Source organism: Protopterus annectens, chromosome 9.part0 (assembly GCF_019279795.1).
Source record: "Protopterus annectens isolate FY-2018-M chromosome 9.part0, PAN1.0, whole genome shotgun sequence".
Lineage (NCBI taxonomy): Eukaryota > Metazoa > Chordata > Ceratodontiformes > Protopteridae > Protopterus > Protopterus annectens.
Genome location: NC_056743.1, coordinates 1,926,406,388 through 1,926,433,958, shown reverse-complemented (window position 1 = coordinate 1,926,433,958; position 27,571 = coordinate 1,926,406,388). Strand labels below are relative to the sequence as shown.

The 27,571-nt window shown below is 41.3% G+C and overlaps 1 protein-coding gene across 2 annotated transcripts in view; it reads left to right on the top strand.

Annotated features, from left to right (window-relative positions):
- TRMT1 (tRNA methyltransferase 1) overlaps positions 1-27,571 on the top strand; it is a 733,367-nt gene that overhangs the window by 399,899 nt on the left and 305,897 nt on the right. For both annotated transcript variants that reach the window (XM_044084732.1, XM_044084733.1), the window contains exon 10: positions 26,630-26,699. In XM_044084732.1, the coding sequence (XP_043940667.1) occupies positions 26,630-26,699 (70 nt within the window). The remainder of the gene's footprint in view (positions 1-26,629; positions 26,700-27,571) is intronic.

Here is a 27,571-nt window from a genome sequence, read left to right as displayed (position 1 = left end):
ATGTTTCAAAATGACTGCAAAATAAACAAATCATATAAGGAAAAGTGTAAACCTCATAGTCTGCAGTCGCCTATCACTGGAGCCAAGCATTTTGTAAATACCACTGAGGCTGTGGAATATAAAAAAAAAAAAAAAAAAAAAAAAAAAAAAAACATTATCGCCAGATCAAACAGTTTACTATTATTTGATCGAACTGCACTTGATTGAAAATCAAATGTTTAAATTTGACTGAAAACTCAGTTGACTGAAGCCCATTTCAATGAATCATAAATGACAGAAAAGTGTAGGTAGTATGTGATGGTCCCATTTCTGAGGATATGGTTTGCCGGGGAAGGGAGTCTAGACAATAATGTGTGGATTATCAGTGTTCCTGCTTAGTTGTACCTCACAAATTTATAGATGTTTGCGTTTGTGCACCACCACTGATTCGCTTTGTTTGGTGTGTTTTCTTTTTTCAAGTGGTTGTACGGTTGTGGAATTGGTCAACAGGGTTGGGGGGGGGGTATAAGTGCCTCACATGGGAGGGTGTCTGGGGGGCTTACCCCCTGCAAAAAATTGTATGTTGTATTTTCTTATGTTGAATATTTTCAATGATTTGTGATTCAGTGGAATGAGTTTTCAGTCAAATTCTTACAAACATTTGATTTTCTATAAAGTGCAGTTTAATCAAACTATAGTAAACTGATCTAAATTCTCTCTTCCCAGTTCTCATTCAGCATCTTCCGACTTGGGGCAATAGAGTTTCTTCCTTCACAGACAGGAAAATGTTTTTATTCAAGAATGTTTTTGATGCCAAAGAGAAGCTTCTTGGAGACCAGTTCTGGGTTATTACTTTTTAAAATAGTTTTGTGATGGTTCCCAAGTTGAAAATGTTATCCCTTCATAACTTGTTGCATCTTAGCCACCATCTGAGTTTTTTGGTGTCCCTAGACTTTAAATAAGCTTATCTACGCATTCATATAGCCCAGATTTCAGAATGTCTTGATGTTTTTTGTGTCTGGATCACACTTTCAGTTTTGTGCATTACTTTTTTGAGTTTTGAACCAAATGTAGAAAAGAAGCTGCTGTTAAAAAATTGGATAATTATTCGGGTATATAAAAATATTGCACAGTAGCTGTAGAAACCAGCCAGGGGAGGTCAGACAAGATTGGGAAGAGATTAGATAAGTAATTCCCAAAGAAACAATTGGATGATACATGTATAGCTCCCAAATATGCATAAAAGTCTGTCTAGAAGATTTAGGATTGTGATGGGGGAAAAATGTGGTACCTAGGAGCATATGTTTTCAAAGTGTAATGAGTTGTCAGACTTCAAAACATCCCTGCAGAGTACTCCATCAGGAATACTGGGCGAGCAAATGAGTTTAAGTAAGGAAATTATTTTTTGAGCAGGGATACAGGATCTGAATTGCCTAGGCATAGTAAGGCCTTCAAGTTTAATTCTGTTGGCTGCAAAAAGCAATATAAAATTGAAATCAAAGTCTAAACGAACTGTACTTGAAGTAGTGAATATTGTAACAGAGATAAAAGAACAGAAAGAGGGATCTTTAGAAAAAGGTAGGAGCAAATTACATAGAAAAAATGGAAATTGTGGAAACAATACATGCAGAAAAATGTTTTGAGGGTGGAATGAGGTTTAAGAAAAGGCAGGAACTAAACAATTTGTTACATTCTGTTCACTATATTGTACAGAAAAATATAAGCGATGTATAATGTCTGTAAATGAGAACTTGTTAGTATGGATTGTGGTCCTTTCATATAAACGTAAGTTTGTTTGTGTGACGAGTAATTGAATAAAGGTGTTTTAATTTTAACCTTAGCCCCAAACACTTGCATAGTTACACCAACCATCACTAGTCTCTCTCATCTTCACAACCAACACTTTAATTCAAACACCAATTTTCCTGCACACCCTTGCTTACTTACACTATATAAAACTAAATGTATTCATGTGTTTCACACACATGAACATTCACTCATTTGTGCGTTCTTTTTTTTTATGCCCACAAAAACCTTTCTACAAAATGTGTATTTGGCCATTTTAGTTGCAACCATTGTGTATGTGTATATGTGTGTGTATATGTGTGTATGTATATATATATATATATATATATATATATGTATATATATATATATATATATATATATATATATATATAAAATAAAAAAACACAAAATTGACCCAGCAGCAGCTCGTTCAATATAGGTTCCGTAGTAATAATCCACACCACACGGCCATAAAGTTCACCTTTTAATAAAGATGAAAACAAATACACTCTTCAGCGCTCTTCGGTGCCCATAACATTATAAATAATGCACAAATGATGTCCCTAAATAAATAGGGTTACCACCTGTCCCACTTTGCGAGGGACAGTCCCTCTTTGGACAGTTGTGTCCTGCAAAAAATGTGAAAAACTGGCAAATGTCCTGAGATTTTAGGACAAAAGTATTTTCTATATTTTATGTCATAGTTGCATAAAACAGTTATTCTGCATCTGAAACACCTAAATGTTATAAGAAACAGAATAAGGAACTGAAATGCTACAAGAATAGACTTTTATTCAGGCAAAAAACTGAAGTTATGTCCTTTGTACTGGCCGTGGGTATGTTTTGCCCTGCAAAATCTGATGTTTGTAGCACAAATGTCCCACTTTGGGCATTTGGAAAGGTGGCAACCCTATAAATAAAGCTCTGTTCTAACACACAAACCGGTTTCACCATATAGGTGTCCTCAATGTAAAATAATGCAGGAAGTGACATATTCCCTACTAATACAGTGTTTGTTTAAAACCACAGTGATCTTTTTTAATATATATTTCTCTGTATATGTACACACACACACACAAATATTTTTATCTACCCCCATAGACACAAGTTTTCATTTAATCCTGGCTTGCATAGTCTCCCCAATTTAAGTATCCAAGTTTTTTCTTCCTTACCTAGTGTTTTTCATTATTGATAGCCCATCACCCTGAACTCTCTCTATACCCACAAATATAAAGTATCCCACGCATGCTGTAAATAATGCTTGTACAATGCACTACGCACACTCCTACAATTAATGTCACTAATATGTGTGGCCATTCTTTGTTTGAAAGGCCTCGAAGTCTGTCACACATAAAATGATCCACATTTACATACTGCCATATATAATATATCCAGTCTGTATTGCATGTTATCAGAGTCTTTATCAAATACCTTCATAGTATTGACTGATGTGAAAGATTTGGTTTTAGATGCCACTTTACAATAAACAGTTTCCACAAAAAGTACCACAGCTAGATGTTATATTCCCAGATGTCTGTTCCATAAATTAACTTTTTATACTTATTGAAATGTTCACCTATGTTTCTACCGTTTCTGTATCCAAACTGGTATTGTTCCTCCAGTAAGTCTTCAAAAAAGGGGTCAGAATTTAAAACTGCCCAATATTTCTGGATGGTTTGCTTAATTTTAAATGTGTTTGACCCAAATGTAGTAATAAATCTTAACTTCTGTGATTCCACCCTGTCTGTCTCTCTTTCATTTTCTGATCTCGACAATTTTCTCCTTCCCTGTTTATTACTAAAGTAATGAGCTTTAGAAATCAATTATTTAGTATATCCCCTCCTTTGGAATCTAAATTCCATTTTAGTGGCTTCTTCCTCATAGCATTGGTCAGTGCGACACAAACATCTCAATCTCAAGAATTGTGCCTTAGGTATGTTGTTTTTAACATTGGCTAGATGACAACTGTTGGCATCTAAAATTGAATTTTTAGTAAATGGCTTCCTAAACATGCTTGTTACCATAGTACCATCTATTAATTTTGAAACCTTCACATCTAGAAAATCTATATTGAATGACTGGATTTTTCAACAAATTTGATACCCAAACTGTTCATATTTAAATAGGTAACAAATTCACACCATGTTTCCATAGATCCCATCCATATGCACCAACAGTCCAAAAATCTGCACCACATATTTTAAAAGTATTTATATGAATTCCCCTTATGGTATATCAATCTATCTTCCAGATAACCCATAAATAAATCTGCATATATCGGAGCAGAATTAGTGCCCATGGCTGTACCTCTAATCTGTAGGTAGCAGTCATTCCTATAGAAAAAGGCATTGTTCTAAAATTGGCCCCAGTGCTTTTGAGTAAAAAAGAAATCTGCTTGTAACTAAATAATCTTGACCTTTCTGCCCAGTATTTTACAGCTTAGTCCACCTTCATGTGGAATGCTCGTGTGTGTGTATTTGTGTATATATATGTATGTGTGTGTGTATGTATATATGTGTATATATATATATATATATATATATCTATATATATAAAATATATATATATATATATATATATATATATATAAAATATATATATATATAAAATATATAATGGCTCCACGTCATATCGTCGAATTATCATTTCATCGAATTGCAAAACATCGCTCGAAAGCTCAAATCGTCGAAAACTCATAACATTGAATCTCAGATCATTGAAAACTATAAAGCAACTAGAAATAACATCGCAGACCCTGTTTACTATGTTTATGCAGGGGGGGGCAAGCCCCCTTGTAACCCCCCCCCCCCCGTAAATTAAATATATCAATTTCAAGGTCGCACTACAGTGGGGTTAGGAAATTACTTTTTCCCCCCACTGTGGTGCGACCTTGGAGTTGGTATATTTAATGTACGGGGGGGGTGGGGTACAGGGGGCTTGCCCCCCTGCATAAACGTAGTAAAAACTCTGTGGGATGTTATTTCTAGTTGCTTTATAGTTTTCAATGATTTGAGATTCGATGTTATGAGTTTTCGACTATTTGGTCTCGATGTTTTGCAATTCGATGAAATGATAATTCGACTATATGAAGTGGAAGCGTATATATGAGAAATCATAGGAGTGTTAGTGAATTAAGTGCAGTGCAAGGCAGACAGGACAAGAATGGAGGGGGGTAGGAATAAGTTGAAGAAGATTTACATGTAGTAGGTGGTTGTGGGTTGTTTGTGTTAAGAATAATGTTGAATGTGTTAAAACAGTCTACACAAGTTAAGCTGTTTCGCTTGAACTGTAAATAAGTCTATCTACTTTTTCGTCTAGTATCCCAGTGACATTGATTAATGTTTTGTAGCTATTTCTTTTTAAATGTCAGTGGGTATGCTTTTAGCAGTGAAACAGTAAGTGAGAGTTTGAATTGTTGGGGTACAGTACAGATGATTAGTAAAAAATTTAGCTGTGTGTAAGAAGTTTCATAGTTGTGTAATAGTTAATTTTAGGAAGTAAGGGTCAAATGTGTAGGGGCTAAGCTTATGTTTTTCATTTTCAGTAATCCTTTTTCTGTTTTAACATACGTGACTGAAGTAAAGAGGGATAAAATCATTACAGCATCTGGTAGTGTATGTTGGCTGGCAAGATAGTCCAGAGGCTGATTTATATTAGCAATATAAGCTTTGAAGAGCTTTAGCATTGCACTCGCCATTCTATGAATTGTTTTTGATGAAGGATGAAGACTTTGAGTTGAGGTTAGACATTTCTTTAACAGTTTTCCAGAAGGGACTGATATTGCTGCACATTTGTAATTGTTTGTTTCAAAGGTAGTGGGTTTTAGATATGTCAGCTTGGAGTTTGCAGTTGTTATGCAGGCTTTCGTATTGCCAATAGTCTTCAGTTAGGGCTGAAGACTTCATTTTACTAAGACCAGATCATGGGATTTGAAGGCCTACCTGATTGTGGCAGCTGTGTACACACAATTGTTTGCTCTTTTTTTGTGCTAATCTTTGTTGAGAATAAGTTTTAATGTATTCATGAATATGCAGTAATGGAGTCACAATGTATGTACTGTATCTGTGTACTATGTATGTATTCTACCTATGTTCCAAATTTCAGCTGTACATCACAAATCTGTTAATTACCTTTATTTTTAATTAATATGTTCTTACTTCTCTCCACTGTAACTGTTGATGTGCTGCATACCACTGTAAAACATGTCTGTTGTAATTTGTGTATACTGATCATGTCTAAATATCTACATGTATCTGTAATTTTTGTGTGTGGAGCTTTTCTCCCCAGGCCTCTGCTGAAAAAGGGCCTTTTCGGCTCAGACACCCCCGGTTAACAAATGTAAAATAAAAAATAAAGATAAATAAAATAAGTTTGCTTGGGAAAGTTTGAACTGTAATTCAGCTCGCATCTACTTATTGATATCTTCAGGGAGCTCTCTGGATGAGAAATCTTTGTTGCACTTGGAAAGTGTATAAAGTGCACAGCCTGAAAAGAGTTCTGTTTTTTGTCATGCGAAAACAAAAAAGCCCCAAAAATGCATAGATATTTTTATAACCCAACTAAACACTAGAGAATTTTTCCTCGGGTAGACAGTAAATGTTGGAGGTGTGATAGGGAAGAAGAGGTAATTGGGAACATATTTTCTGGAAGTGTAATGATTTGGCAGACTTTGATTCCATGCAGACAGCTCTATCCAGGGTACTGGGTGAGCAAATTGGTGCAAGAAAGGATTTTTTCTTTTCTGAGTAGACTTAGTAAGGCCTTGCTGAGTCTAATTATGGTGGCTGCCAAAAAAGCAATTGCTAGAAAATAGAAATCGAAGTCTAAACCAACTGTTCTAGAAGTAGTGAATATTGTAACAGAGGTAAAAACAACTGGATTTGGGATCTTTAGAACAGGGTAGAAGCAAAAAATACATAGGAAAAATGAGAATTGTGGGAGCAATACATACAGGGGGAGGAATGAGGTTTAAAAGAAGGCAGGATTTGAATGAGCTGTGTAATGTTTGACTGACCTTGATTGGTAGATTATAAGTGATGTATAATGTTTGCAACTAAAATTATATCAATATAGTTTTTCATTTATATAAATGTATGGATTATCTATATCATAAGTGATAATTTAATAAAGATGATTCTTGTTAAAAACAAAAAAACAAAACAAAAAAAGAATAAGCCCCAGAAATGGAGAATTCTAAACTACAGGTGATTGCTGAGAAGTAAAACTTAAAGTAGCTCACCAGAGTAATAAAAGTGAAGCAACTATCTGGACAGAATTCTAAACGTAACTGTGCCGATATAAGATGGAAAGCTGAAATAAGAGAAGTTCTAGCCAACCATCCTCTTTAAGTAAGGAGAACGATGAAACTGCAAACAAACCTTCTGTAATACCTTTTGCAGAGAAAATCCAGGAGAGCAACGCAGAAAAGAAAATAAGGCAGTAAGGTAGTGTTCAGTCACAGTGAGACAGGGAGAGCAGTGCGCAGAAGGAATGGAAGCGTATACTGAGAGATGGGATAACCTTGAATAGAGCCATAATGAGGATTAAATTCAACCCAAATACTGTCCAGTACATTAAACATAAGAAGGGCCCCTCCCATTCAGACCTATAAAGGGAAGGCACTTGAAAAATTAGTAAACAAGAAATAGCAGCTGACAACAAGGAATAGTAGCATGACTGCCTTTTTTCCTAACACCCCTGTTGAATTATTACCCAAGACATCAGTAAACATGCATTTATATAAAAGAAAACAAACTATAGTAACATGTTCTCAGTTAAAATATTACATATCACATACGAATGACATGGCCTTTCTTAGCAGAAAAGTGGGATGTTGAGACCGCAGTGTGTGTGCTGATAGGGATGAGGCAGTGGTGTCTGCCTCATGACAGGAGGACCCTGAATAAACTCCAGAGATGGCTGAACTCCAGATGAACTGGATACATTTAAAAGGCACAGTGGGAAGAAAAGAACATGTAACTGGAGGTGTAAGGGAAGAAGCTGAAGAAAATGTTCCCACATCTTATCCATCCTTTTGAGTTGCCGAATGATTTTTACAGCGAAAGGATGTAGTAGTAGTAGTGGCAGTATGTTGACCATTAGTGCCCAACCCTTTCAGAAACCTACCATAGTGGTCAGGTTATCCATCCCTTGGTGTTTTAATACATGACTAAGACTAAATCATGGATCCTAGCAAGGTTTTACTGGTCAGGAATAATGAAAGAAGTTAAGAACTTTTGTGCTACATGCCCTGAAAGACTGAAGACTGTCCGTCACACAGGTTTCAAAAATACTTTGATTCCAATGCTTGCTATAGAGGTGCCATTTGAAGGTATTGATAAGGATATTATTGGGCCTTTGGTAAAATCCAGCAGTCTGTTTCAATGCATGTTGGCTATTTTGGACTTTGCAGCTAAGTGCCCTGAGACAAAGCTGTAGCTAGAGCGGGTTATTTTTTCCAGAGATGGAATGCCTAAGGAAGTAATCCCTCACCAGAGGACACCATTTATGTCCAGAATAGTGCACCAACTGTGCCATTACCTTTGGGTCAAGCAGGTAGGTTAATGGAGTGTGTTAAACAAATATTGAAGTCCATGCTGAAAGAAGATTTTGAGGAAGATGATGAAAACTGGGATCAGTTAGTATGATACCTCTTGCCATTAGAGAAGTACCAGAAGCTTAAAATGGGGCTCATTCCTTTTGAGTTCTTAGAGGGCAGACATTCTCATGGACTGTTAGATATGTCCAGCGAAACGAGGGAATAAGGAAGAATACATTTAAAAGTAACAGGATGGGCTGGAAGTAGTTTTGCCCATTGTCAGAGAAAACATGGAAAGCGCTCAGGCCGTACAACAAGGGGCTTATAAATGCAGGGAGTTGAAAGCTGAAGACCAGATGCTAGTTTTGGTGTCCATTATAGAAATTTGTGAGTAAATGGCAAAGCTTATTTAAAATGATAGCAAAAACTGAATGATGCATTTTCTCGGGTTTGGCTGGTAAAAGAAGGAAAGAACAGCTACACCATATTAACCATCTGAAGTGTTTAACGTATAGGGCACTGTAGTCAACATACACACGGACGTGCCCTTTCAATTAACAAATCCTGCTATGGAATACCAGTCCAGCTGTAGTGCTTTTATAAAATTTATACCGACTTTTCCTAAACTTCTGAACTGTTTAACGTATAGGGCACTGTAGTCAACATACACACGGATGTGCCCTTTCAATTAACAACAACTGCTATGGAATACCAGTCCAGCTGTAGTGCTTTTATAAAATGTATACCGACTTTTCCTAAACTTCTGAAACTGTTTAACGTATAGGGCACTGTAGTCAACATACACACGGACGTGCCCTTTCGATTAACAAATCCTGCTATGGAATACCAGTCCAGCTGTAGTGCTTTTATAAAATTTATACCGACTTTTCCTAAACTTCTGAAACTGTTTAACGTATAGGGCACTGTAGTCAACATACACATGGACGTGCCCTTTCGATTAACAAATCCTGCTATGGAATACCAGTCCAGCTGTAGTGCTTTTATAACATTTATACCGACTTTTCCTTAACTTCTGAAACTGTTTAACGTATAGGGCACTGTAGTCAACATACACACGGACGCGCCCTTTCGGTTAACAAATCCTGCTATGGAATACCAGTCCAGCTGTAGTGCTTTTATAAAATTTATACTAACTTTTCCTAAACTTCTGAAACTGTTTAACATATAGGGCACTGTAGTCAACATACACACGGACGTGCCCTTTCTATTAACAAATCCTGCTATGGAATACCAGTCCAGCTGTAGTGCTTTTATAAAATTTATACCGACTTTTCCTAAACTTCTGAAACTGTTTAACGTATAGGGCACTGTAGTCAACATACACACGGACGTGCCCTTTCAATTAACAAATCCTGCTATGGAATACCAGTCCAGCTGTAGTGCTTTTATAAAATTTATACAGACTTTTCCTAAACTTCTGAAACTGTTTAATGTATAGGGCACTGTAGTCAACATACACACGGACGTGCCCTTTCAATTAACAAATCCTGCTATGGAATACCAGTCCAGCTGTAGTGCTTTTATAAAATTTATACAGACTTTTCCTTCCAGTTGCTCTGGTGCTCTGTCCTCTACTATTTTTTCAAACAGCTCCTCTTGAGCAGTCTCCTACTCGGCCAGACTTCATTTCGACCTCCTAGTTTTACAGTGTTATCAGTTCATCTGAATAACTGTTTAAAGCTTCTTCCATTTTTCCCAGCCTATTGAGTGTGTCATTTATTTTAATCAACTCTAAGCGCTTTTCATTTATTTGGCAGTATTGTTGAGGAGTACTATTCTTGGGGAAATGACGGCATGTCTGAGTGGTCCTTTTTGGTAGATATTCCCAGAAAAAGAAAGCACAGGCTGAAGCACAGTTCAGCTCTTGTGTCCCTTTCAGCTAAAAGAGCAAAAGATAATTGGTTTGTATTTACCAAGAGCTTAAACGGCCTCAGTCATTACAGTGTGATGCTTCCTAACATTCTAAAAGAAAGTCACCCTGTCGGATTGTTATTCAAAGCCTGAGGTACAGGAGTTCGGCTTAGATTATGTCTCACAAGTTTCTCCTCCAGAGAACTGTGAATCTCGAGTTTGAAGTTAACAATAGTGACACAGAAGGTAGCACACATCATTGTTGCAGAAGGCTGAAGGTTCAATTCCCAAACCATGTAGATGGATTGCTGACACTGCAGTGCAACATAAGGCAGCTGCATTGGTGAGTGTGTCATCCTTTATTGGCCTGAATGAACCCATACAAACTTAAAAAGTCATGGGTATTCAGAGGCCATGTCGATGAGTCCCTGATATGTTCTTAAGGGGGTTACCACTACAGGAGGTTTAAGATATTACACAGAGAAGACTTTGGCTGGGCTAAGTCTTTCTTGCAGTTTTTGTGTAACCTTTTTACCCTTTGTTTATGCTATGTTAATGATATAACAGCTGGCTATCTTCCAAAGCTTAAGAGCACCTTCCATGTTCCCAAACCGTTACTCAGATTGAGGAGCATTAAAGAACAAATGGTTTAACTGCAAAGCCCTTCAAAGCTTTCTTGTTGCCAAAGAATGCATCTCTTCTGGGCTTTTGAGAACCAATGATTGCTTAACAAAATTCCTGTCATAAAGAAAGTTAGATATGTTTTCTCCTGTCTCTATTAACTTCGGCTAGGAATGATTTGTTGGGCTTAGCTCAGGGTTTAGTTAAGACTATTGACGCTTTCAATTCTGGTGTTTCTGGTAAAAGAAGGGGAAAAAAAAGATTCTTCATTTTCTGAGAAGGTTCAGTATTTTGAACCACAAAATAATTGCGAGGGGCAACTTTGTTTTTTTTCTCTAGCTTACTGATTCTGAGAAAAGTGCAGCTCCTGACGGCCTCTGAAGAATTTTCTTTTCTGAAACAGTTTTTTCAGTGGGAACATAATGATCTTCTGCTTACTCCTAAGAAATATTATTTACTGCAGCTGGAATTTCCTGATTCTGCTTCAGTCCCCTCTTATTCTTTCAGCACTGGAGGGTGTTTTATTACAGTCTGAAACATGCCTAACAGGACAGCCTGCTGCCTCCAGGAAAGCGGATAGATTGTATAAAGATTCTCAGTCCTGTATGTTTTTATTTTTAAACCCTAGATCAGACCCAGCAGAGATGCTGCTGCACATCTGATCAGTGCCAGTCCCTCACCTTTTAACAACCATGGGAAAACTGCAACATTTACTTTTAGAGTTCTTCGTTGAAAAGCTCATATGTTAAAGTTTATGCCTGCCTCTTTTTGAGAATGAGGAGCATTATGGCTTGTTTTCCATCATATGGGGAAAACATCTTTGTGAAATTCTATTTATTTTGTGTTTTGAGTGGCTGTCCAGTCTTTAAAATCAGCTTATGATTTTACTACTGCCACTTTCAGGGTTGCTGCTACTGGAACAGTTATGAGGTTTGATGGTGTACTCAAAGCCTTCCTGAGGATGTTAAATCTGAAAAATTTAATTCTTCCTTAGACAAAGATGTATTCTTTTGACCCTCTGCTATAGAAGTCATCAAAAAGTATGATGAGAGAGTCAAGGTGATGCAGGGAATTTCACAGCTTTCCTTCTCCAAGTTTGTCAAGGGATGTAATGCCACCTCTACAACATATTACAAAAAAAAAAAAAAGACGCATCAAGTGTTGATCATAATTTTAAAAAGCGATGGCAGAGCGCTTCAAGATGGAGAGAGGAGCCACTCAGAGTAAAGGACAGTCTAACGAGTTTGAATGACTAACATCACATTACTCCCCCCTCCCCATTCCATCTCTGGTAAGTCTTTAATCCTTCCCAAAAATCTGAATCTCTGACAACAGGTACTCTTCAACAAATGGGCTGTGAAAGTGATCCCTCAAGGATACAGATGGCAGAGGGATTCTCTTCCTTCCTTTCAAGGGAATCCCTCCTCATCTGCCAGATCAAACAGTTTACTATTATTTGATCGAACTGCACTTGATTGAAAATCAAATGTTTAAATTTGACTGAAAACTCAGTTGACTGAAGCCCATTTCAATGAATCATAAATGACAGAAAAGTGTAGGTAGTATGTGATGGTCCCATTTCTGAGGATATGGTTTGCCAGGGAAGGGAGTCTAGACAATAATGTGTGGATTATCAGTGTTCCTGCTTAGTTGTACCTCACAAATTTATAGATGTTTGTGTTTGTGCACCACCACTGATTCGCTTTGTTTGGTGTGTTTTCTTTTTTCAAGTGGTTGTACGGTTGTGGAGTTGGTTAACAGGGTGGGGGGTATAAGTGCCTCACATGGGAGGGTGTCTGGGGGGCTTACCCCTGCAAAAAATTATTGTATGTTGTATTTTCTTATGTTGAATATTTTCAATGATTTGTGATTCAGTGGAATGAGTTTTCAGTCAAATTCTTACAAACGTTTGATTTTCTATAAAGTGCAGTTTAATCAAATATAGTAAACTGATCTAAATTCTCTCTTCCCAGTTCTCATTCAGCATCTTCTGACTTGGGGCAATAGAGTTTCTTCCTTCACAGACAGGAAAAGGTTTTTATTCAAGAATGTTTTTGATGCCAAAGAGAAGCTTCTTGGAGACCAGTTCTGGGTTATTACTTTTTAAAATAGTTTTGTGATGGTTCCCAAGTTGAAAATGTTATCCCTTCATAACTTGTTGCATCTTAGCCACCCACCATCTGAGTTTTTTGGTGTCCCTAGACTTTAAAGAAGCTTATCTACGCATTCATACAGCCCAGATTTCAGAATGTCTTGATGTTTTTTGTGTCTGGATCACACTTTCAGTTTTGTGCATTACTTTTATATTCCACAGCCTCAGTGGTATTTACAAAATGCTTGGCTCCAGTGATAGGCGACTGCAGACTATGAGGTTTACACGTTTCCTTATATGATTTGTTTATTTTGCAGTCATTTTGAAACATCTTGAATCTCTTATTTGAGTGAGAGGTCTCCTGCACAGACTTGGGTTGCAGGTGAACAGACAGAAGTCCTGCTTGACTCATCCTTACAGGATTGTTTTCCTGGGGTGTCTCCTAGATACCTCAGTTTAAAGAGCTTTTCTTCCTCGGGGGGGATGTCTACATCTAGATATGCTCCTGCAATTTTCCACTCACTCCAAGGCATTAGCAAAGGAATTTCTCAGGATTTTGGATTCATTGCATCCATGTTTCTCATGATTCCTCTAACAAGACTGACTCCACATGAAAAAAGTTGTGGTACCTAAAATCAGTCCAGTGCCAACATTTAATATCCCCTAACATTTCAGATTCCAGTTTTGGTTTTTGTTAGAAGAGAAATTCTTTGGTGGAGGCACCAATTTTATCTGAATCCAGGTCTCCCATTTTTTTTTTCCAGCACATCTGTAACAACAGATGGTTCAGACTGTGCTTGGAAAGCACTGTCTGTTGTGATGAACTGTATAGGTCATTGGAAAAAAAATGATAAATATGTTTTGGCAGGCAAGCTGAACAGGATCAAGACAGACCTCCACAAATGGAAATTGAATCAAGGGATGTCATTTCCTTAGCACTGTTGCATTATTTGATATCCAGCCAGTATACCAAAGCTGTTACACCTTCTAGGCATTATATGTCAGACATATGTCCTATATGTAAGGCGTAAGGTACATAAGGACACAATCATCATAACTAATTTGCCGCCAGTCCAAATGCTACCCTTGAATTTGAGTCGTCTTGACATTCACTCAGCTGGTTCATCTCCTGAGCCTTGTAAAAATTAGTATCCCATTAGGGTTCCTTCCTTTCTTTTTCCTCCAAGCTCTCCAGGCTTTTCCACCCCCCCTTGGGCTCCATGACCAGGTTTTTATAGACACCACAGTCGTGTGGTACACTCAACAAGTAAGGGGGCATGAAATCTTACCTTCTTTGCAGGCTGGCTCTTCAGGCTTGGGATTTCGCAGTCCGCCATCACCTGCTTCTTCAGTCAGTTTACATCCTTTCAGAGCACAACTTAGTGACAGACTCTCTGAACATGTCTGGGACAAATACTCATGAACAGATTCTTCACAGTGAAGGTTTTCTTGACATTGTACATTGGTGGGGTACTCAAGTAGATTTTTTTGCCTCCCTTCTGAACAGAAAACTTTACCAGTTCTGTTCTATAGTGCCAAGTCCTCTGGCTTGGAAAGTGGATACTATATCTTTTCCTTGGAAAGGGATGCTTCATTGTCTTTCTTCCTCTTTCTCCAACCACGGGTACTACTCGAGGTCATGTGGGACACACCAAAAAATCTTGCTGGGGACTCCCTTTTGGCCCAGGTAGCACTGGTTCCCACTTCTGTTTCAGTTGACCAGGGGCAATCATCACAAGTTACATAACAGGATGGATCCTCTCACGGAAGACGAGAGATCCCTTATTCAGCATCAGTTGCCCACACTTTAACTGACACTTTGGGCGATAGGGTTTTCATTCAGTTCGGGCATCTGTTTTTTGAAGATGTGCTTTAGGTTTTGCAGGAGGCCAGAAAGCCCACTGCTAGAAAATCTTGTGTGATTAAATGGCACAAATTTTATATTTGGTGTCTTATCCATGACCTGGACCCATTTTCTGCGGGGGTTCCAGTGGTCCTTATTTGTGCGAGTTGCTCAGTGCTGGCTTGGCATATTCCTTTGTTGGCCATTTATGCCTTTCTGCCTCCAATTCCACCTTTGGCTTCTAGTTTTGAAGTCAAACAATTCCTAAAAGGAGTCCTTCATATCAGGCCTCCAGGAAGACCTATTCATGTTCCTCCTGCTTGGGACCTTTAATTTTATTTTCAAACCCCGACTCTGACCCCCCTCTGAGCCTGCATGTCTTCTTTCCTGCTGCATCATCTTTGAAGACTATATTATTAGTGGCCATTACTCCTGCCAAGAGGGACTGTGAACTTCAAAGACTGATGGCAGTTCCTCCTTTTTTGGTTTTTCAGAAGGACAGGGTGTCTCTGCATACCAGTCCTTGTATGCCCAAGGTGGTTAATGCTTTGCCATTCATCTTCCTTTTTCCTTTTTCACAGACATCTGGTGAGAAGGTACTACACACCTTGATGTACAGTGTGGAAAATGAGAATATACTGTATATTGCCTGTGTATGTGAATATTGGAGCTTTTCTCCCTGGTCCTCCCCTAAAAAAGGGCATCTATCGGAGTCGAAATTTTCCTGATCTACAAAAAAAGATATATAAAGAGCTCTGATGTTACTTGGATAAGACAACAACATCAGGAAGTCTGAGCAACTTTGTTTCCTTTTATGCCAGGAATATTTGGCAGTATCTGTGCAAACTCTCTCTTCCTGGATTTCTAAGGCAATTTCCTTGTTGCTGTTCTTTTCATGGCAAATAGATAACCTCTGCTGTTCACGCTCGTTCTGCCAGGGTAGTGGCCACTTCTGGTGCTTTTTTTTTCAAGGCTCTGGATACTAGATCCAGTTTGGAAGCTGCTGCTTTGTCTTCTTTTCACACTTTTACCAAACATTACAGTTGGATGTCATTTCAAGGGCCAGGGCAGGATTTGCCAAAGCCATCCTTCATGGGTTTGTGAAGAAGTCCTCTCTGCCGCCTTCCTCCCATACTTTCCAGTGGCTTTTTTAATCTCCCAAGAGTGAAGAGTACTGCAGCAGTGATAAGGAAGGACAGAGTACAGTTGTGTAAATCTTATAACACTAGATATCCTGCGTCACTGTTGCAGTATTCTGTCCCTACATCCTGCCCCTTCATTTTTGTTGCCCTCTTTCTGTCCATGGGATTTTTCTCCCATCCTTTTGTCCTTCTTATTCCCTTCCTGAATGTGCATGATATTGCCATCTCTGGGGTTGCTCTGGTTCTCTTGGGTGGGCTTGCCACCTCTCTGGTATTTTTCCAGGCTATCTGAAAATCAGAATGATTCTCTTGTAGTCTGGAAAGCACTGTACAAACTCCAGTATTCTGTTTTTTCACAAAAAGCATCTCTAAAATGATGCGGTGGAGTCTGACATAACTCTACAACAAAGAAAAAAATAGTCACACAACGTAGATTAGGCACATACAATGGACTAAAAGGGAAGTTCCACCTTAATGACATGTGTACATCATAAAATGGGTGTGGATGTGGGTAGAGATGAGTTGGGCCTAGGCAGAGTCAGTGGTAGCAGAGGGAGTGGAGCTTCGGTCCAGATTTCAGCATCGCACAAGGTGGCAACCCTACTCTTCGAGCACTACAGTTCTGAGGATTAGGTGTCCGTATGTCACATAGCAAGAGGCTCTCCGGTTCGATTCTTGGCTGGGGTGCCTTCTGTGTGTCCTCCCTGCATCTGTGTGGGTTTCCTCTGGGTGCTCCGATTTCCTCCCACTTTACAAAAACATCTGTCTGGAGCGTTTCTCTCCGGGCCGCTGATGAAAATTGGCTTCATTCCAAGTCGGACTTTCCCGGCAAACAAATGTTAAATAAAAATGTAGGAGTTGTATCTGATGTACAATGCCTGGAAGGTGTAAAGGCTTTATACAGGCCTGACATTTAGCTGTCTTCAGCATGGTATACTGGGAGTAAAGAATACTGCAGCAATGAGAAGTAGGACCATCTATTGTTACAACAAGATCTTGCACATTACTATCTTGCAGGAATTGATCCAGCTTTGGGTAGCACCTCAGACTGACCTTTTTGCTTCCAGTCACAGCAATCAGTTGACATAATTCTGCTCCAGGACTCCCTGCAAGAAGGGCTGAAAATGCTTGCCTTTTTTTTTCCTTGGATGAAAATGTTCCTGTATGCTGTTTCACCCTTTCCTATAGTATCCGTGGTCATTCTGAAGATTCAGAAGGACTATCCAAAGATCATTTTTATGACTCCCTTCCAGCCGAGGCAACAGTAGATGTTCTTCATGTTTCACTGTTGCAGTCATCACATTTGGGTGATCCCTGCCAGGGTAGCTCTCGGCCGGCCCGAATACCAGAGGCTTAGTATTTCTGCGTCGGTTGCTGTCGCTTCAGGACTGATGTCAGGTCATCAGTAGTATAAAGTAAGGCAGCCGAAGCCATTACAACAGTCTTTCTTGCCGCGGAGCCAGAAGCAGTTCACACGAGTGCTGGTTGGCTGCTGCCTGAGTTTTGTCTACCTATTTGAAGTTGAAGTCTTCTAAAGCTAAGTACCCTGTTGAGGATCCTTTTTTCTTGCACTAACCAATGTCAGAAAAAGATAACAATTGTCTCACCTGTGGAAAGTAAATACCACACCGAGACTTTCATTCGTATTGCATCACTTGTTTAGGCCCAGACCACGATGTCCCCCTCTGTCGCTTCTGTGCTTTGTTCAACGCCAGAACTATCCATCGTTGTGCCTTTATTGTAGCTAGATATTTTTGCTTAAAATCCTCTAACTCCGATATGGCTTTGGTAAGCCATCTGGCATCAGATCTTCAGAAAAAACATAAAGATAAAGACAGAGACAGACCACACAGGTCCAAACATACTGACGATGGTTCCGTTAAGCTAGTTGTCAGTTCTTCGGTCCTCCGTGAGGTGCTTTTGCAGCCCCTGATGCCCGCTTCTCTGGATTCGCAGGCCGCTACGGAGACCCTTTCGGAGTCCGGTATGCTGCAAGACTCTTCTTCGACTAAGGATCCTGCGGTCGTCTCTACCTTGGATGGGTCTGGAGCTGCTGAGCAGGCACTGACTTCCAAGGAAGTCCTTCGCACTACCTATTCTCGACACAAACTGATGTCTTCTTTCACAACTGCCGTTCTTTTGAAAACTACAGAGTTTCTTGGGCCTGGGGTACGAACCACACCCAAGAAACAGACCTTCATGTCAGGCACCTACTTCCTTAATACTGTCTCAAATGCTTAAAATGGCGGAAGACCCTTATCATGCTGATCAGGGGAGCCAAGCTACCCCCTCCAAAATGGAGAGATCTGTCCCCTGTAGTTTTGTATGAACAAGAGTCAGATGAATCTGATGCATCTGAATATGAAGACATGCAACCCCGCTCTACTTATGAGGATTCTGATGCAGAGGATTCCATCCCTTCCACCCCTCCCCCAGAGGTTTTTCCTTTGGGGAAAACCCTTCACACCTTAAGGGAGCATTTCCAATGGGAGAGTCAGGACCACCCTCAGTCTAAAAAGAGACTCCAGGAATTCTTAGATCTTCCACCGCACAGACCCTTGGCCATTCCCCCAGTCCTGGATGTTGTGGAGGATGTTTTCCTGGAATCCAGCTCGACTCCTGACACCCTCCCTCCTGCTCCCAGAAAACCTGGCCGGTATTAGAGTCCCTGACTCTCACAAATTTCTTTTTAAAAATCCTACTGCTGACCCTGAGGTAATTTCTCAAGGGCCTAAAGGGATTAAAGCAACCTCTGCTAAGAATTCCACCCCCTCAGATAGGGATTCCAAGCACTAGACAGATGGGGTAAAAAAGTATACATCTCAGCTACTCTTGCTATCAGGGCACTAAATTGTCAGTTCCGTATGCTAAAATTTCAACAACGTACCCTGGAACACCTCAAACAAAAGATGTCTTCCTTTCCTGCTTGTGCAGACTCTAAAGAGTTGCAAGAGTTAGTGCCTCCTGCAAGTCATGTAACTCAACACAGCTTTCACTGTGGTTTTGACCCCCTAGAAGCTTTGTGCAGGGCAGCAGTCACTGGATCTGTCATTAGAAGGCATGCATGGCTTAAGGAACAGCCCTTGCAAGACCATGTCAAATCTAAATTTTTGAATGCCCCCTTGCACAAAGACAACTTATTTGGCACTAAGGCAGAAGAGGTCTTAAAAAAGATGGAAGAAAAAAATCAAACTCTATGCAGACAGTCAGGTCCAGCCACCCAGGTTCAGCAGGCATTGCCCCACCAAGCACTGGTCCTTTCCTGCTCCACTAAGCCAGTCCAGACCACTGGGAACCAGACCCCCCCCCCCCAGGCAGCAGCCACAGGGAATGCAGAGATCTAAGCAATGGACTACTTCCACTTCAAAACCAGGAAGTTCTAAGTCCCCCCCTTACGGTAAGAACTCACAATGACTCTGGCCTCCCACCCCTCCCTCTGCCCACCTTCACTTACCCCTAGGAAGAAAACTCCTTTCACGCAAGCACCTGGGCCACCATTACCATTACCACTGGGTTCTCAACGTAGTGTCTCAGGGATAGAAATTTTCTTTTCACACTCTTCCTACCCCAAAAGGGTTCCCAGTTTTACCTCCAAACCACTGGGCAGAGGCACAAAAGCAAGTCCTTTCCCTGCTCTCTCTGAGGGCAGTAGAGCACATTCCTGCAGAACAGAGAGGCCAAGATTTCTACTCCAGACTTTTTCTGGTACCAAGAAAAGAGGGCACCTGGTGCCCCATCCTCTATCTATCCATTCTAAACATCCTCCTGGTGATCCCAAAATTCAAAATGCTCACCCTCCAGCAGCTGCTTACCTATGCTTTCCAAGGATGCTTGGCTAGCCACCCTAGATCTAAAAGAGGCCTACCTCCATATTCCTATCAGGGAATCATGCAGGAAATATCTCCATTTCAGGGCAGGATCCCAGCACTTTCAGTTCTCTGTACTTCCCTTTGGCTTATCTACTGCTCTAAGTTTTCACAAAATGTCTGCTTCGGCCATTGCCTTTTGTAGACAAAGGAATATCCAGATTTACCTATACTTGGACAACTGCGTAAATCAGGCAGGCAGCCAGGAAAAGCTGCTCAAGCACCTGGCCTTTGTAAAGTCCCTACTAACTTCCTAGGGTACACAATCAATGAAAAGGAATCCAAACAGGTGCCCACCCAAAGGATTATATTGGGAGCAAGCCTGGACACAGCATCCCAGAAGGCATTCCTTACACCAGAAAAGCAAACTTTCCTGACAGCCTACTTCTCTCAACTAGCCACCAGACCTCAGCTGTCTGCAAGGAAGGTCCTGCAAGCTGTGGGGTTCATGGCATCTTGCATACTACTCATTCCATATGCCAGCCTGCATACGAGGAAACTTCAGTGGTTCCTAAAAAGCCTTTGGTGTCAACCTGGGAGACGGTTATACCTATATTTCCTTGCCTCAGAAAATATTTCTTTTGGTGGGCAACAGCATGCTTCCACAGCAAGGAACTATCTTTCTTACCACCCCCACCACCCAGACCCTTACCACAGATGCATCGGACATTGCCTGGGGTGCACACCTGGATGGCAGGTGCATACAGGGCCAATTGGGCCCACAGCAAATCCCTCTGCACATCAATCAAAAAGAGATGATGGCTGTCCAGCGCGCCTTGATAGCTTTCAAGCTCCTTCTCTCCCCAGGGGCTGTCCTGATCAAAACCGACACCACTGTACTCTGGTATTTCAACAAACAGGGAGCAACTCACTCCTACCCTCTATGCAGGCTGGCCATGACCCTTTGGCACACGGCCTCTGCCATGCAACTCAACCTGTTAGCACAGTTCCTACCAGGTTCTGTCAACTCTCTGGCAGACCAATTTAGGAGAACTCTTCTGGAGCTACATGAGTGGCAGCTCAACTGAAGAACCTTCACCTAATTGCTCAGAAATGGGGCACCCAGAAGGTCGACCTCTTTGCCTCCCACACCAGCCATCAGCTCAGCAAATTCTGCACTAGGGAACATCACTGCTTGGCTTGGAAAGTGGATGCCTTGTCCTTCCCTTGGGTCAATCTATTGGTCTATGCCTTTCCTCAACTTACCTCTCATCCCCAGGGTACTGCTCAAAATAAAGGAGGAAAAACCAGGGACAATTCTTATAGCTCCAGACTGGCCTCACCAACACTGGTATCCCTTGCTGCACAGTCTGTCCCCACTGCCACCATGGCATCTTCCTCAGAGTCCAAATCTCCTGACCCAGAGGGAAGGGGAATTCATGCATCCCCAATTGCAAACACTCAATTCGGCAGCTTGGCTTATTCCCTAACCACTGATCAATCTGCCAACCTCAGTAAATGGGTTCTAGATGTTATATGTGAGGCTAGAAGCCCTAGCACTAGAAAGTCTTATGCTGGCAAATGGCAAAGGTTCTGCACCTGGATTCAGGCTAAGGGAGCCAATACGGCACAGCCCTCCCCCCTCTCATCCTGGATTATTTAGCTGACCTACACAGTGGCCTCTCTTTTTCCTGTATTAAAATTCATGCCTCTGCTATCTCTGCTCATTTTCTCACTGAGCATCCCCTTTTTCTCACACCTCTTGATCAAACAGTTCCTAAGAGGGGCTAGCAACTTGAGGCCACCCAGAAGAGCACCAACCCCAGCTTGGGACCCTTGGCTTTGTGTTGGAAAAGCCCACCATGCCCCCCCCCTTATAACCAGCTTCTTCTGCAGAGCTAAAATTTCTCTCCTGGAAGACTGCTTTCCTTCAGGCCATCACTTCAGCCAGAAGAGTCTCTGAGCTGCAAGCACTCATGGCTGTGGAACCCTTCATCTTCCATGCTGACAGGCTATCCCTCAGGACTAACCCATTCTTCATTCCCAAGGTGGTGTCCATTGTGGCTCTCAACCAATCCATTAATTTGCCCACCGTTTTTCCTAATCCCCAGAACAAGGGGGAAGGATCCTGCACTCTCTAGATGTGCAAAGACAGCTCAGATTCTATCTAGACAGGACTAAATCCTTCAGAAAGTCTGATCAGTTGCTGGTTAGCTCTACTACAGGGGCAGAAGGCAAAGCCATCTCCAAACAAATTATTTCCAGTTGGATAGCACACTGTATCCATTTCTGCTACAAACAGTACGGAAAGCCCCCCCCCCCCCAAGGGGGTCAGGACTCACTCCACCAGAGCAGCCTCCACCTCTGCAGCTTTCCCCAGAGGAGTCCCCACCAGGGACATCCTGGAGGCTGCCACCTGGACATCTGTTCACACTTATTTATTTTATTTATTTCCAGTTTGATTACCGGGAAAGTCCACTGGGTCAGAGTGACCAGTTTTCAGTGGAGGCCCGGGGAGAAAAGCTCCAAGATGCATAATACAGATAAGGTACAGAAATACACATGCATGGCCAGTCTGAGGCAATCAGGATTGTCCTTGGTCTATCCTGTTTTATCTTGAGCAATATTCTTGAGAGAATGGGCAGAGGGGAAATGCATAAATTGATCGGTTTACCCACTGGGAAGATAGGGCATTCACTTTCCGGGCCCTGCTGTGAGGTGTCCTGGTGCAGAATTTGCTGAGTTGGTGACTGCAGGGGAAGGCAAAGAGATCCACCTCTGAGGTCCCCCATTTCTGAATCAGAAGGCTGAAGGTGCTTGGCTCTAATTGCCACTCATGTGGGTCTAGGAGATTTCTGCTAACGTTGTCTGCCAGTGAGTTTTGTTTGCCTGGCAGGAATTGAGCTTGCAGATGGACCTGCATGTCCAAGGCAGTGTTCCACAGGGCCATGGCTAACCTGCAGAGTGGGTTCCCCCTGTTTGTTGATGTACCACATAACTGTGGTGTTGTCTGTTTTCATTACCAGGGGTCCTGGTGAGAGTAGGGATCTGAAAGCTGTTAGAGCGTGCTGAATAGCTAGCATCTCTTTTTGGTTGATGTGCAGATGAATTTGACTTCTCCAGTGGCCCTGAATGCACTTGTCGTCCAGGTGTGCCCCCAGACATAGTCTGATGCGTCTGTGGTTAGGGTCTGGGCGGCATGGGGTTGAGTAAAGGGAAGTCCCTTGTTGTGGTTGCATGCTGCTGCCCAACAAAAACTCTGTCCTTAGACAAGATATGATAGGAATGACAGTTTCCAGGTCCTGAGAATGTTGGCACCAAAGACTTTTTAAGTGCCACTTAAGTTTCCTCATATGCAGTCTGGCATATGGAATTAGTAGGATGCATGAGGCCAATAACCCTAGGGCCTGCAGGATTTTCCTTGCAGACAGCTGGGTTCTGGTGGCCATTTGAGTGAAGTAGTCTGTCAGGCTTGTTTTTCTGGAGTAAGGAATACCATCTGGGATGTTGTGTCCAAGCTTCCTCAAAGGAATACAATCTTTTGACTGGGAGACTAGTTTTGATTTTTCTTTAATGGTGTACCCCAGGAAGGTTAGGTGTTTTTTTTTTTTTTTTTTTACAAATGCCAGGTGCTGAAAAAGCATTTCCCGACTGTCTGCCTGAATCAGGTAGTCGTCGAAGTACAGGTAAGATTTGAATATTTTTCTGTCTGCAGTAGGCAATGGCTAGAGTCAGGCATTTTGTGAATCGTCTGGGAGCAGTGGATAAGCCACAGCGAAGTGCAGAGAAGTGATAATGCATTGATCATGCCCTGCAGCGTAGATATTTCCTGCACAAGTCCCTGATGTGGATGTGCATATAGGCTTCTTTTAAGTCTAGGGTGGCTAACCAGGCATCTTTGGCCAGCATAGGAAGAAGCTGCTGCAGGGTGAGCATTTTGAATTTGGTTTTGTGCCTTTGCCCACTGCTTTGGAGGAAGGTCTGGGAACTCTTTTGGGGTTGTCAGTAAGTGGAAGTAAAATTTGTAACCCTGGGATGCAATGTTGAGGACCCATTGGTCTTTGGTGATGGAAGTCCATTTTTTTTTGCATGATGGGCAAGTTTTCCTCCTAGGACCACAAGCAGTTGTGGGGAGTGGAGTTGAGAAGTCATTGTGAATTATTTCTGTAAAGGGCTGGCTTAGCACTCCCTGTTTTTGAAGTGGAGGCACTCCATTGCTTAGATCGCTGCATACCCTGAGACTGTAATCTGGGGGTTCTATTTCCCCTGGCTCTAGTTTGAGATGGCCTTGAGGGGGCTGGAAAGGAACAATGTTTTGAGGGGTAAAGCCTACTGAATCTTGGTGGCTGTACTTTTAAGAAATCTTTGACTGTCTGCATTGATTTAGCTTTTTCTTCCATCTTTTTAAGAACCTCTTCTGCTTTGGTGCCAAACATTGTCCTTGTTCAAAGGAGCATCTAGTAATTTTGATTTGACATGGTCTGGCAAGGCCTGCTCCTTAAGCCAAGCATGCCTTCTCAGTACAGAACCAGTGACTGCTGCCCTGCAAGATGCTTCTAGGACATCAAAGCCACATTGCAAAGTATGCTTGCTGACTTGGCTTGCAGAATGCATAAGCTCTTGTGATTCGTTATTTTCTGCATACTTTGTAAAAGTAGCTATTTTTTTGCTTAATAAGATCCATGATATGTTGTTGGTGCTTCAGCATGTGAAAGTGACAATTCAGAGCTCTAATAGCGAGAGTTGCAGAGGTGTACACCTTCTTACCCAACTGTCTAAAGCTCCGGAATCCCTGTCCGAAGGGGTGGGATTCTTAGCTGTAGTTGCTTTGATACCTTTAGGTCCTTGGGAGATGACCTCCTGATCAGCAGTAGGAATTTTGAAAAGGAATTTGTGAGAGTCAGGTACTCTGTAGTACCGGTCTGGTTTCCTAGAAGCAGGTCGCAACGTATCAGGAGCTAAACTGAATTCCATAAAGACATCATCCACAACATCCAGGACTGGGGGTATTGCTAAAGGCCTACATTGTGGAAAATCTAGAAATTCTAGTTCAAATTCTAATCGCTAGGGTTTGCATTCTGTTTAAGGTAGGGGGATTCTTCATAAGAAGTGCAGTATTGAGGAAATTATTCTTACAGAAAGCTTTTATTGTAAAAAGTAAGATTTACATAAGAAGTGTTTGATTTTTATTTTTTTGAAGACCTGCAGAAGTAATCTAGATTGTGCAGCCATGTAGAACTGACTTGCACGTGAACTGTTTCAGTAAAGTGTAGTCATTTTCACACTGCCATCATGATGCTGGATTTTTGTGGAGTCGTTTTCGTACTGGCATCATGATGCTGGACTTTTGTGGAGTCGTTTTCGCACTGGCATCATGATGCTGGATTTTTGTGCAGATGTTTTCGCACTGCCATCATGATGCTGGATTTTTGTGGAGTAGTTTTCGCACTGGCATCATGCTGGATTTTTGTGGAGTTGTTTTCGCACTGCCATCATGCTGGATTTTTGTGCAGTCGTTTTCGCACTGGCATGCTGGTTTTTTGTGCAGTCGTTTTCACACTGCCATCATGATGCTGGATTTTTGTGCAGTCGTTTTCGCACTGCTATCATGATGCTGGATTTTTGTGGAGTCGTTTTTGCACTGGCATCATGATGCTGGATTTTTGTGCAGTCGTTTTTGCACTGGCATCATGATGCTGGATTTTTGTGCAGTTTTCGCACTGCATCATGATGCTGGATTTTTGTGCAGTCGTTTTTGCACTGGCATCATGATGCTGGATTTTTGTGCAGTCGTTTTCGCACTGCCATCATGATGCTGGATTTTTGTGCAGTCGTTTTCGCACTGGCATCATGATGCTGGATTTTTGAGTAGAGGATATCTGACTTTGATCTGTGTACACAAATTAAGGGTTACTGAGGTGCTATTTAGTTTTCCTTTTGCTGTGGTTCACTCCTGTATCTCAAAGGCATGCAGCGCTTAAATGAGATTCCCTAAATTGCCCTGAGGTGTGCATATGTAGTTTGTGAGTGACTTAGATTGTGCATTTTGTAAATGATTGGTGTCCTACCCTGAACAAGTTTGTGTCTTGCTCCTTTTCACTTTTGTGACGGGTTTTGGTATCCCTGTGACCTTGTAAATGATGAATTATTTTATTGGGAGGTAGGTGAATGGTTTTGATGGATGGTAGTAATACGTTCACAGTGTTTACTAGGCCAATGAGCACAATACTTTTTAAGCGTAGCCATGCATCCCAAATCTCTGACAAGGTCCAATACCCCTGATAAGTGTAAGCAGGGGTTTGGGAGATGAACCGTTTACAAGTATAGTAATGCACAAAGTGTTAAATCACTTCTTACGTAAGCCTGAGTGTTTGTGGTAAATGTTAACTTTTTGAATGGCTGTGCGATACCAAACAAATAAAAGTTGTACATAAAATGTTGGCCGTATCCTGCTGATTTCTTCTGTTGTTTGAGGAAGCAATTTGGGACTTTTGTGTAATTTGAGGTTGTTGAAGAAATACTTTGGGTGTTCATTCTTTGGTCCCTGTGACCAGTGTCATCTAAGTTTGTGTCACCAGGGGCAGTTTTGCTGAAGATCTTCACATTAGTCATTCTACATGGATGTGAACTTACTGTGCACTTGGTTTGGTTTCTTTCATGAGCTTGAGTTTGTGTATTCTTGGTAATGCTTACCTAGTTGACAACAAACTTATCCTCCTTTTCACTACACTTAGGGGCTTCTTCCCATTCGATCATTATACTGTGCTGAGACCCCTTGCATGACAGAATGGGAGTGGACTAGTATGCTGACTGACGCTTTGTATTTGTCTGAATACATTATCTGCACTATTTGCATTGCTTTTAAATATATGTGAGATGTACATGTGATATGCATACAGTATATTAGAATAGAATTTTTTATACTTTGTCTTTTTTTCTTCCTTTCAGTTTTCACTACACTGCAGCTACAGGGCCACCAGTAGGCATGTCCTGTGAATACTGCCACCAAAAACATCATGTAAGGCCAGAAGTAAAATGCAGAATTCTGTTTTGTCTCTGAACTTTCTGAATGTAACTGTTTTCTGCAGTGTAGCTGGTTTTGATTTTGTGTATATATATTCACGATAGCTAAGTTTACATCTAGGTACTAACAAGCCAGTGTAGTCCATTGTAAGTACGTGTGATGACTTGGTCTAAATTTATACATATTTATATCAAACTATTGTGGTAAATTTTATAGTTGGAAAAGGATTTTTAATTCAGCTTTAATACATCTTTTAGCAAATGAATAAGTGTTAATTAGCTATTCAATCAGGTTGCTTTTGCATTGTATTTAATGTGGTTGTCTTTTTGACTTGTGTTATCCTGAGGAAGTCTTGTTTACTTAGGATGAAAACGCTCAGCAAATTGTAATTTGAGTCCAGGCACGGTTCCATTGTGTTTTTTTATTTTATGGTCAACTACGTGTGAGGCAGTCTACCGATGTCCATTGTAGCTACATGTGATGCAGTACCATGGCGTCCATTGTAGCTACATGTGATGCAGTACCATGGCGTCCATTGTAGCTACATGTGATGCAGTACCATGGCGTCCATTGTAGCTACATGTGATGCAGGCCACAGGTGTCCATTGCAGCTATGTGTGATGCAGGCCACAGGTGGCCATTGCAGCTATGTGTGATGCAGGCCACAGGTGTCCATTGTGGCTACGTGTGATGCAGGCCACAGGTATCCATTGCGGCTACGTGTGATGCAGGCCACAGGTGTCCATTGCAGCTACGTGTGATGCAGGCCACCGGTGTCCATTGCAGCTACGTGTGATGCAGGCCACCGGTGTCCATTGCAGCTACGTGTGATGCAGGCCACCGGTGTCCATTGCAGCTGTGTGTGA